Source organism: Malaclemys terrapin, chromosome 16, assembly GCF_027887155.1.
Source record: "Malaclemys terrapin pileata isolate rMalTer1 chromosome 16, rMalTer1.hap1, whole genome shotgun sequence".
Lineage (NCBI taxonomy): Eukaryota > Metazoa > Chordata > Testudines > Emydidae > Malaclemys > Malaclemys terrapin.
Genome location: NC_071520.1, coordinates 28,494,126 through 28,506,907, shown reverse-complemented (window position 1 = coordinate 28,506,907; position 12,782 = coordinate 28,494,126). Strand labels below are relative to the sequence as shown.

Below are 12,782 nucleotides of genomic sequence, written 5' to 3'. Positions count from 1 at the left end.
CTTCATACATTGCAGGAAAAAATAAATGTACGGTCTAGTCCACCTAATAAAGGATCTTTTTTCATTAGCCTTTAGTACTGTAATAAAAAAATCACAATAGTGTCATAAATAACCAGGTCTGCAATTAATTACATGTTTTGCTATTTAAAAATGGAAAAAAAATAAAAATTAATTTGAAATAATGAAGTTATGAAAAAATTGTCCTAGTACCAACTGTTTGATTTATCCCATCCCTACAATGAAAAAGGAAACAAGTGTTATAGCTAGGATACAGCTAATGAAGTTGTATTTTTGAACACATATACCTCAAGAGAAAAAAAAGTTTGGTCAATAGAAGAACTAATCAGTCCTAATAAAGGTTACCTGAAATGAAAGTGTATGCTATAAAACATTCAGTAAATGAGGGTCTGCAGCAGATTCTTGCTGGCATACAATACTGTGCCTTCGGAATTGGTTTAAATTTCCCTTGTGGTGTAAAGTCTTCTACAATAGAACATTTCAAAACTGCATCCCTTTTCCATTCCATTGTTACAGCAATAGCTTGTAGAGTGATGTTAAATTAGTTTTTAAAAACCCACTAAAAATACATGAAACCCAAGTATCCATTTTTCCCCTGTACCACAGAACGTTTATATCTTTTGTTTGATTTGTAATAAAACAACCAATGTTTAAAATAATATTAAAAGAGAAAGACACACTAAGAGTTACCCCTCTGTCGGCTATGTTTGAAAGGCAGCTGGTTTGTAACTTGCAAGATCCCCCCTTTGGTTTTCAGCAGGGCCAGACACTCCAATTAAAAAGAAACAGCTCTCTCTAGCATACAATCTTTTGGAATCTTTTCTAATTAAAAAAAAAGCCATTCATCCATCATGTGCTCCTTAAGATTCACACACATTCTAGACAAATGAGATTTCCCCAGTTCCAAGAACAAATAAACTACAGAGCTGAGTTCCACAGATTTTAAATGCTATCTTATGATAGGCAGCTTTATGCTGAATACATCACCATATTATTGGTTACAGCCAATACAAGTCAATCTTTAGGACAGGTCACATTAGTGCAGTTCATAAGCTACTGCTTAGAGGATCTTCCTTTGAACTTTCGTTTTGGTACAAAGCGAGAGAGTCCTGTGGCACCTTATAGACTAACAGATGTATTGGAGCATAAGCTTTCGTGGGTGAATACCCACTTCATCAGAAATTTCCACCACATGCGTCTGACGAAGTGGGTATTCACCCACAAAAGTTTATGCTCCAATACGTCTGTTAGTCTATAAGGTGCCACAGGACTTTTTCTCGCTTTTTACAGATCCAGACTAACACGGCTACCCCTATGATTTTGGTACAAAGTATTTCTAATCCTGAACATGCACTTCATTTTCTCCTGATTTAAAACCTTGCAGCATCCAAGGAAATATAGCACCACATAATGCTACACAAAATTTCCAATTAACAGATATTTAGACTGTTATTGAATTACTCAATTCAAAAACACAACTCGGCACTTAAATGATCCCTATTTAACCTTTGCAGAAAAAGTCAACATGATGAAACTGTACACGGAGGCTGGGGAAGGAAGGTGATATAAAGCAAATATTCTATTTGTGACCGAACGAACACAAGTAGATGAAAACTGACCATCCTTTCATCAAGCCATAAGAATTTTAGATCTACAGAGGGTGCAAATATTAACGACTGTGCTATAGATAATGACATTAAGACACAAATATTATGGTGTGCTGGTGACAGGAGTTCCAGGACCAGAAGACAAGAGGTATTATAACAAAGAACAAGAGGCAAAGTAACAAAGTTCAGCTTAAAGTGAAGATGCGCCTTCATTCAGTTCAGACAAACACAAAATGTGAAGCACTTGACTTTGCAAAGCATTCTCAGGGAAAGCCAATGCAATCCCCACATGAATGTAGGGAACACAAATGCTGCACTAATTACATTCCAGGCTTTTGTGTAATTTCACTACTATGACCAATAATGTAACTTCATCACTCCTGCACCCTTACTGCACATACAGAAATACAATGCAGCGATTACCATTAACTGCATACTCTAAATAAAAATGATGATAATTCCTCAATACCACCTGGTGGCTTCACCATAATTCTCAGAACTCCACCAGCAGTGAGGGGAAAGATGCTGCTAAGACACCACTGGTACCTACTCCTCGAGCCCGATCCTGCCATGAGCACACACTCAGCTACTATAGGTTCCAATGGGAGATCCAGATTCAGACAACAGGACAGGGCAAAGTTTCTTTAATGCAGGAAACCGAGAAGTGTTTACATCCCTTCTTCTGCAGATGAAGAAACCCAGGTAACTGTGGCACTATAACAGCATCTCTCACTGCTGGCGTCACTCTGGGAGGATTTTGTTTCATTAATAACAATCAAAAGTGTTTTTAGAGATAGATGCAGTATTTTTTTTTTTTTTAATTAAAACACGGACAGCAAATTGGATGTGGCTCTGAAAGGCACTTTAGGCAGAATGTTAATGAAACTCCCGCCTGATGAAATAGACCAGAACAAGCTGCTGTTGACTGGTACCTGCGCTGCCCTTTTCACTAAGGCAATTTTAGGTGATAGCTAATTTCCATATAGTCCTTTTCCCCAGGCTACCTTCGTTAGTGAGAGGCCTTACTGAGAACCAGAAGGCCCAAATAACTCTATTTTTAAGACAGGGTTCACTTCAGCCTAAGATAACAGCCTGCACAGGGGGTTACTGGTTTCATTGTTTTAATACGATGTCAAGTGTCACTGTGGAGCTTCCTAAAATGTCTCAGCTCCACAGGTCAGATCTCCTGCTTAATAAATGAACACTGAAAAATTAACATAGGCAGCGGCCCCAAGGCTGCTTTTTTTTTTTTTTTTTTTTTTTTTTGCCAGAGTGGCTGTAAATTGGTATCTTGGGTACAGGTCATCTACAGAATGTTCTAGTCTGAGGCAAAGGCTACTTTTTGTAGTTACTCAAAAACAGCCCATCCAGCAACTCAGCTGAGAAGTAATCAAAGCCATCAGCGGTCACAAAAAACATCTTCATATCAAAGATGAACTGCTCACCCCGTCAAACTCAGACCAAGTTTGAAATGCATTAGGACGAATGTTATGATGTAGCTGACTTTTAATGTGGGTGATCCACTGTCTTCAAACAATCAAGAATTGTTCCCATTAGTATTTTATATTTATATAAATGGACTTACCCACATCATTGCTTCCCCATTCAAAAAAAAAAATCCCCACAACTGCTCTGATAAGAAATAATGCTAATAACCAGATTTTGAAACAAAAATGCTATTTGAAGCAGATGAACGCCAGGCTAACAGTTGGCTGGATTCACAATTAAGATTCTACAAAATATCTTTCTACATTGTAGAGAGGATTTCCTTTTTATTTGAAAAATGAGCAATTGTAAATCAGATATTGGAGAGAAAGGATATAATGATCTTTAGATGGTCTTAGGTTTTGCTTATTATTGAAGGGTTAAACACCATAAATAAAAAGGTACCAAGCCTTCAAAATTCATTCTTCACGTGAAGCTTGTTCCATCTCTTTCTTGACCTTTTTTAAAAAAAAATATTCATTTCTGGGAAAGGGAAAACAATTAAAAGCTCATTAGAAACATATACTATAATAATTCATCATTCTGAACGTACATGGAAATGCTTCATTTTGACACTTAACATAAACAGCAGTGATTGATAGTTTAGATCTAAAATATCAGATGGAATTTCACACAACTAGAGACATCCATCGGTTTAAAGAGATATAGTCTGGTCTTCTCCCAACTTTCACGCGGAGTGGCATATCCCACCTTTTCCACTGTCAGTTTACAATTGTAAACATGTACTATCAAAGGGACAGTGACAGGTCGGAAGGCCTTTTTTTAAGCACAAAAGGAAGAAGATTGCCAACTTGTTAGAACAGAAGCTGAAAGAATTAAGATCTAATTTACTTTTCAACATTTACGCTGTTCACTTTGCATTTCAGTTGGCTCGGACAATAAAAAAAGCCTAAACTGTTAATTCTTGAAAGGGTCACCATAAGGTAGCTTTGGCCCAAAACGTAAGAATGAATCTAAGGGATATAGAAACCTAACTTTAGAATAAAGTTCATTTAAAACTTAAATTCAAATTGCAATGTTTCCAATTGAAAACTGCAGTACTAGGCTAGTTTATGAGAACCAGAAAGAGTGAAATAAATATATTCAATTACATTTGACTGGGGAGCAGCCAGAAAAAGGTAGGTATTTAAATACAGTGTAAGACAAAATCCAAGTACTTATTTGAGTGATGGTAAGGGCTTAGTTTAGTGATATTATATCAATAATAGGATGAAGACCCTTCACTTCCTACTCCAGAGCCTTGGCTCCAATCTGCCCATAGCTGGCAGTGATTGAAAGTCATTCGCATCCAATTGTGACCTGAAGTCAGCTAGTGGTTTCAGTCCAGATCCTTGTGGACACCTGTCCACATCATACAAACACAGTTGACACTTTTTTGACAGTGTCAGTAAAAGAGGCCAAGGATTAGACAGCCTGCTGCCTTGTCTCTTTAGGTGGTCTCCAAGTCCCTAGCATAGGCCAGGATCAAAGCATACTTGCAAAGCAGCATGGGCAAGCTTACATTGCAGCTGTCTATGTTGGATCTGTTCCAGAGATAGACAGTCCTGAAGACTAAAACATTCTATGTAATATCTTCTGTAAGCCCCCAGTTCACGTAAATTTAAAGGAAAGAATTCCAATTTTTTTAATTCAGAGCAAAGACCAGAGATCAGAGCGAACATTCCATCTTTCTTATGAAGTCTGAAGGCAAACTCCCATTGTAAGTTAAAATTGGTTTTAGTAGTTTAACTCCCTTGAGGGCTGAGTGGGTGGCAATACATAACTGAGAGGATTTTAAGATGTGTACTGTTCCCTGGTTGTAGGGAATACTAATTAGGGAGCTATTGAAATGTAGACTCCAAAACAGGATATACTGCAAAAACCCATCAAACAGATCATCAGACCATGACTTATTTAACAAATGCCTAGTTTATGGACCACTCTCCAACTCTGATACGGGTTACAGTCTATTGGGTCAGGGCGGGTGCTGTGTCCTGTATATGCCATAATGGCTCTGATAGGCCTACCTAAATCACATGTTGGCAGACCACTGGCCCAGTCACCTCTCTGAACCAGAGGTGTTCCATCACATAAGCACATTAAACCCATATGCTAAAATCTTGTACAAAGTTTTAATTTAAGAACCTTTTAAAAGTTCAGTTATTCTCTCAAGGGGGGCTCCATGTACAAATGACATCATGGACCCCCTATATTTATTTTATCACTGACTTCCAGAGCAAACAGGCTCAGTTTACGAGTCCAAAATTATTCAATGTGATACAAAAGTGGCTGGTGTTGCAGTCTCTCCCTGAGATCTGAAAGTTTACCTGATTATTTTTGGCACAGATGTAAGAGGCAAGCAAGAGAGAGAGATTCTAGTCAGAGGCAGAACAGCATCTACACCATCCTCCCATACTGTATCAGCTCAGCAATGCTAACATGAGCATAAAACATATTTGGTCAATAGATCAAAATGAGAGGATTTAAAATCACTCACAGCCCAATCCAGCAACGTTCACTAATACTCAGACTCAAAGAGCGCCACCGTCTCAATTCTGAAGTGTATTTAATCCAAGAATCTTTACCATAGCGCGAGTTGGTTTAGCAGTTAAAGTTTCAGTCAGATCTTGCAATCCTTGCTGATGTGCAATAATCAAAACCAATTTTAACTTACAATGGGAGTCTACCTTCAAACTTTATAAGCAAGATGGAGTATTAGCTCTGATCTCTGCTCTGAATGGCCTGACTTCTAAGTGTTGGAATTGGAATTCTTTCCATTAAGATCTGGCTCTGCTGGGTCCAAAATATTACCCTCCTCAATCGGTAAATCAAGTTGCTGTGAAAATGATGTTGAATATTTTAGCTGCTAAACCAACTGACACTATGGCAAAGATTCTTGGCTTATATACATTTCATGATCGAACTGTGATTATGTTAAAATATGCCATAGTGCAATAAAAACAGCTTTAGGCTAGAATATACTAGAATTTCTAATGTACGTACCTTCCTTTGCATGGAAGTTTCTGTACATCTCATCTAAAGCTTTTCTGCTGCTGCTGCATCAACCCCACATTTTCATATACTCTAGCACTATCTTCTCTCATTCTAAAATGACAGATTTTTATAGAGGGGAAAAAAAGTCAGATTTACTAGAAAATAAATACATATCACATAATTCAATGATGTTAGCTAATAACGTGTTCAATTCGCTTCAAAGCACAGAGCATCTGGATTCAGAATATTGGGTGATTTCTGCATGACCCAATCAATGGGGCAGATTCTGAGACAACTCCACCCCATACAAGCACTGAAGTTGCCCACTTTAACATCATTACAGTTGTACAGAGTTAAGTCAGCACAAAACCTGGGACAGGATGAAGGCAAGACTACAATAGGGTGGCATCGCAATCTTACTGCAATGCTAGTCATTGAGGAGGTTAACAAGAAAACCCAACACAGTAGGGCAGTGTTTCCCAAACTTGGGACGCCGCTTGTTTAGGGAAAGCCCATCGGGCTGGGCCGGTTTGTTTACCTGCCGTGTCCGCAGGACCGGCCGATTGCAGCTCCCACTGCTGCGGTTCGCTGCTCCAGGCCAACGGGAGCTGCTGGAAGCAGTGGCCAGTATGTCCCTCGTCCCGCGCCAGCAGCTCCCATTGTCCTGGAGCAGCGAACCGCGGCCAGTGGGAGCCGCGATCGGCCAGACCCACGGATGAGGCAGGTAAACAAACCGGCCCGGCCCACCAGGGGCTTTCCCTACACAAGCGGCGTCCCAAGTTTGGGAAACACTGCAGTAGGGAAACAGAATGGCAAAGTATTAACGGATTTTCCTCCACCTTTCCGAACAACCTTCTGAGAACCAGGGGCCTTTTTCTTCACCACTGCACCCCCAAGTATGGAGGAATTAACCTGGGTGTCCTGGCTAAATTCTAACTTAGGTCACTGAATTCTTTCAACCTACATTTCCCCTATGCTCAGATACCATAGTAATTGTCACCGGAGAAATACACAAGACAGACAGATCATTTCAATGGGGTATGGTATTCTTTACTTTCTGTCCTAAACTACTGGTTAGGCAATGCTGATGTATGCTTGCTAAACAGTTCCTCTATTCATTGGTGGCTGCAGGGACCCATGCATAATTTGTGCACCATGAATAGAGCAACCGGTATATTTTTCATATCTAAGTGCTTCACACCCAAGATATCCTTTTCCTATGTTTTAAACGCAGGGATTCTCAACGTTTTTGTTTCTGAGCCACCTCCCTCCCCTAACAAGCTATAAAATCTCCACAGCCCACCTGGGCCACAACAATTGGTTTTCTGCATATAAAAGCCAGGGCCGGCATTGGGGGGTAGCAAGCAGGGCAATTGATTGGGGCCCCAAACCACAGGGGCCCCCATGAAGCTACGTTGCTCAGGCTTTGGCTTCAGCCCCGGGTGCCAGGGCTCTGGGCCCCAGGCTTCAGCACCATGTGGTGGGACTTCAGCTTTCTGCCCTGGGCCCCAGCAAGTCTAACACTGGCCCTGCTTTGCGGCCCCTCTGAAACCTGCTCGCGGCCCCCCTGAGGGTCCCGAACCCCTGGTTGAAAACCACTTTATCACCAAGGCCCCATTTATGTCAAATGAAAAAAATCAGTGCAGGATTGAAAAATTCCATTTGTGGGGACACCAGAAAAAATTAATAAAGGACCCTCAAGTGACAGTGAGTAGAGAAAGAACAAAAGTTTGCTCAGGAAATTCCTCTTTGTTATATGATTAGAAATAAACTTTTACGAGGAAAACAGTCCACAACTAGACTCTCTATTGCCGGATCTGCTTGAATTCACAGGCATTTCGGAACTCACTTGTTACTTTGAGAAACTGCTACTTACTCTGGACAGGTTGGGGTCGGAGTACATGGTGGAAGTGGGCTCTGATCCCCACTTGTCTGGTCCGATAAAGAATATTTAATGTTTGTGTATTCATGCCCTTTCCTCTTACTCTTCTGAAAAAAGGGAACACAAAAATTAAACAGGTTTAGAATAGTCAATAAAACAGAAACCTACATTTTTAGAAGATAATAGATATAAAGTTCAAGAAATGAAATATAAATTAGCCAAACCTACTTTCCTCCACCCCTCAGAAAAGAGGCTTTTTTTATTTTATATAAAAAAGTTAAAGCATGAAAGATTTCACTTCTGTAACTACAACATGCACTCTGGATATTCCTAGAGGTAGAGGTTATCTTTGACTACTGGAAGCTTTCGGTAAAAATCTTCACAGAATGCTTGGTCCCTGCCCGCCCGCCCCCAGTCTCTAACTAGGATGTGCCAACTTTGTGAGTTCACACACGTGAACATGACCGTATTTTCTTTATCCAAACCTGGCAAAAAGATCCATCCTTCACTGTACAGTAGACAGTGTCAGCCAGTGGGTCTCTGGGGCAAATGGGCATCATTCTCCAGTTTAGGATAGACCTTAACAATAGCTAAATATACACCAAAGTCAAGGTTTAAATGGTCAAATACGAGTGCAAGCCCCACTCCTAACTTTTTCCAAGGTATATTCTTGAAGTGCTCAGACCAGCAGCACCTAATGATCCAGTCAATTCTATGACTGAGATTTTCAAAGCATCTTAGGAGACATGGGGCAGGTCTACACTGAAAAATTACTTCCTCATAGCTATGTCCCTCAGGGGTGTGGAAAAAACCATACCTGAGAGACATAGCTATGCCAACGTAATCCCCGGTGTAGACAGAACTAGATCGATGGAAGAATTCTTCCGTAAGCCTAGCTACCGCCTTCGAGTGGATTAACCACAGGGACGGGAGAACCCCTCCCATTGCTGTCGTGAGTGTCTACACTGAAGCACAGCAGCAGTGCAGCTGCAGCAATGCCACTGTAGCATTTTAAGTAAAGACATAGCCTTGGAGTCCTAATTCCCATTAAGGCAACTTTGAAAATCTCAGCCTCTATTGCTATACGCAGCTGGCACTAGAAATGGGATGTTTCTAGCCTCTGTCTGTCAGAGGATGGAGATGGATGGCAGGGGAGAGATCACTTGATCATTGCCTGTTAGGTTCACTCCCTCTGGGGCACCTGGCATTGGCCACTGTCGGTAGACAGGATACTGGGCTAGATGGACCTTTGGTCTGACCCAGTACGGCCTCTCTTATGTTCTTATGTTCCTACCACTTCTGCCTCCCACCTTCTCCTGACAGATCACTTTGCAGGGACCCTAGTCAAAAACAATTTTGTTGCTGTAACCTTTCAAAAAATCAGATTTAAGGGGAATAAAGGTTCAGGCCTTGCCCAAATTTAGAATCTGTGAGGTACACACCTCTCACCTGGACACAGCTAATAAAGGTCAATTTTATGCTGCAGCCTAAAATTGGATTTTGAATTCTTCTAACTATGTGATAAATGCCAATTCAACCCGCAGACGTATCTTAAGTGTAAAAGCAGCCGAGAAGCAGAATCAAAGTCAGCTCTGTTCTTTGATCTGACTAAATTAGAGAAAACAAACCAGGAAGATGTAAATCTAAGGCTTTTCTTCCTCTGACTTCGCTAATTCATTATAATTATTCCTACTATTCAGTTTAATTATTGCTACCACATTTCCATTATTCCTAATTAGAAATAATTACTCAAGTTACTTCAGTGTTACAAAAAAAAAAATTATTGCTTCCAAGAAGAAAACTAACCAAACAAGTTTACTTTGTAGTTTTCATACATACGAAAGAGACAGGCAATATTTAACACACTACTTGATTACATCAAGACTCCCGAGGTTCTCAATGCCAAAAGGAAACGGGGAATATTTCTAGAGTAGAGCTGGGCAAACGACTCAACACATTTTCTAAATTAGGGCAAGAATATGACACAGAACTTGCGTCACTCATTAGCTTTTCTTTCCACAACTATTTTTTTGTGAGGGGGGGTTGTTCCACTGGTAGAAAGGACGACGGAAACAGTAAATTTCACCCCCCAAATAAACCGCAAATTGGGGACTGAAGACACTCAGCTGCTTCCTTCATTCTACTGATGCTCTCAACCCATTTCCACCCATTTTTGTTCCTCTCTCTCACTGCACATGTGGTGCCACCTCAGGTCATCACAAGGCTGCTCAGGATCACATTAACTTCTGACAAGAGCGTCAAAGGGCTTTTTCGTCCAGAACTAGAAGCACTATTACTGTATTAGAGTAAAGTAAAGCTTAGAATCCAGTTTAAGTCTCGTTTCCATTTTAGCACCGTAGTATACGTTTTACATGACTACAGATTTAATCTGACCATCATAGGAGAGAGAGATTCCTCTGTCCTAGTAGCAGATGCTATTGTAATTATATTAGTTCCATTTATATTGGAAAAACTACACTAGAACTAAAAACAAACGCCAAGAGACAGTAGTAGCAATTTTGTGAAAGGCTGCAAGTGAACTGAACAATATATAATATTTGAGGGTAAGAGCTTTGCAGAGAACTCCATGCATTTTCAAACTTCAGTGAGCTTTAAGGCAAGGTAGGACCGAGTCATAAAAGAAAAATGTCTGAAGCGCCTGAGGACTCCTGTTCTGCAGGTGGTGGTGATTAGGTGGGTAACAGATAGTGTGAATGGTCTTGGAAGAGGGAGAAAGATCAGTAGCTTTAGCTATATAATTGTTGCAGCAGTATGGAGAACTGCAGAGGAGAACAGCCCCTGCTGTTCCAGACAAGGCTAAGAATCCAGGATGGCAGTCATTTAGGGTAAGGGTTGAAAGAATGAAAGCGCCAAGGAAGAAAAGGACAGAAAACGAACAAACCCTTTCTCCATCACAGCACAATATAAACAATCTGCAAAGGCATTTTGGGGCTGCTGGAGCTTTCCGGAGCAAGGAATATCTCCATGATTCCACTTGAACTAATCCTGAGCTAACCAACACGCATTCCAATGCAGTCACTCTACCTTGTTACGAGTGGTCTCTGCTCCAAATGCTCTCTCTTCCTTGGCTATTATGCTGCAATAACATTGGCTCCATTGTTTAAAAGGATTTCTTTCCAAAGACTTAAACTAAACCCAACATAATCACCTTTTAATCATTAAACACTTAAAATGTTAGACTTCCAAAACAGGTGTTGCCGTGACTGCTGATCGAATACAATTACTACACTTCAAACAGAGATTTAATGGAGAGACTTGAAATAACTCCTGAAATCCACGTTATGCACAATGAAGCATAAGGGAGTCTTCTTTATTAAGACTGAGAGTCTTACTTTTCATTCCTTCCCCATCCTAACCTGATCAGTGAAGTTAATGGGAGTTCTGAATGCACTAGGAATGCAGGACTGGGCCTCAGACCTTGTTGCACCTTCCATGAAAATACTGTAGGTAGGAATGGTGATGGAGGAATCTTCTCCCCCTCCTAGATGGCTGAAAAACTATCGGTAAGTGTTCTTACTACTTTAGAATTATCTAAATCCTTCAGTTTCAATTAAGTCTTTTAAGATAGTGACTTGAAATAGATAGTAAAGCTCTTTGAACAAATAGTGTAATAGAACAAGCCTTTTCATGATGTATACAGTCAACATACAGTAGATATGCCTCAAAAGGTCAGACAGCAACAGGGCAATTCTTCTCATTCCCATCATCGCCGCAAGCTCCTTATCGGCATCACTGCACAAAGACCGTGGTAGGTTTGGGACCAACGTACCTGCTCCTCTTCAATTCTACGCTGTAGCGTTTCAATGTAGTGCTGTACTGCCATGTAAATAAATCTGTACTGCGCTTCTGTTTGAACCATCCCTGACCGCTGCGATCTCACCATCTGAATGGTCTTTGGAACATCAATATCACAGTCCACGCCTAGAAGAGACCATCAGTGTTAGTGCAGCAGTGTAACACATGCTCTTTTTTTTTTTTTTTTGGACTGTCAACTCTTTGGGACAGAGACTCTGTTTTCCCTTGTGAATGTAAAACACATAGCACATTTGGGACTACTGTCATAATGATTTGGTGTGGAAATTTGAGTTTGAGACTCTTGCTTAGCCATTTGTACATAAACTTGCAGTACTGTAAAGACAAGATGCCAAGCTGTTCTGGAGGACGAAAGAACCATCACTTTGCATTACCCTAATTACACTCCAAATGAAGTCACATCCAGTCTTCAGCTGAAAATGTTCATCATAATACAGAGGCACTAAGGTAGAAGTGGAATACTTGGAACTTAAAGAAAAAAAGTCCACCCCACCAAAGCTGAGAAAGGAGACAAGTGATGAGCAGTCTTCTGACCAGGAAAGACCTTATATCAGTCTAGTGTTAACTTTATGTTGAGTTATATAAAGGATAGTAACATGGCATTGTCTGTCCACTATAATTTTAAGAGGACTTCACAACTTGCCCTTGCAAATAGGAAACCAAGATCACTAAAATGCTTTGGACAGCAAAGATGGCAAATGGTAGGTACAAATGGATAGTCGCAGAATAAAGGTGTTGGCAAAAAGCTGGTAGGCTAGCAAAAAATATGGAATTTACAAAAATCACTGTAGATGAGATGCAAAATCCTCATTCCGGGCTTTGGCCATATGACTCCCTTTGAAGTCAATGGGAGCACATCTTAAAGGATGTGATTTCTGCCAGGCACAAACATACACTTTGCAATGTCTTCCTGATCTTCACCAATTGTCTCCTTCTCACAGATCACATGTGAAGGCACTTTC

At 40.5% G+C, this 12,782-nt stretch overlaps 1 protein-coding gene across 2 annotated transcripts in view; it reads right to left on the bottom strand.

Annotated features, from left to right (window-relative positions):
- Positions 1-1,160: 1,160 nt before the first annotated feature.
- PTPN11 (protein tyrosine phosphatase non-receptor type 11) overlaps positions 1,161-12,782 on the bottom strand; it is a 42,143-nt gene continuing 30,521 nt past the window's right edge. The window contains exons 14-17 of one of the 2 annotated variants that reach the window (XM_054006320.1): positions 11,777-11,928; positions 7,981-8,093; positions 6,114-6,215; positions 1,161-3,593 (exon numbers count right to left, since the gene is read on the bottom strand). In XM_054006320.1, coding sequence (XP_053862295.1) covers positions 6,143-6,215; positions 7,981-8,093; positions 11,777-11,928 — 338 coding nt within the window. In that variant the 3' untranslated portion in view covers positions 1,161-3,593; positions 6,114-6,142. The remainder of the gene's footprint in view (positions 3,594-6,113; positions 6,216-7,980; positions 8,094-11,776; positions 11,929-12,782) is intronic. The other variant, XM_054006321.1, reaches the window with a different exon arrangement.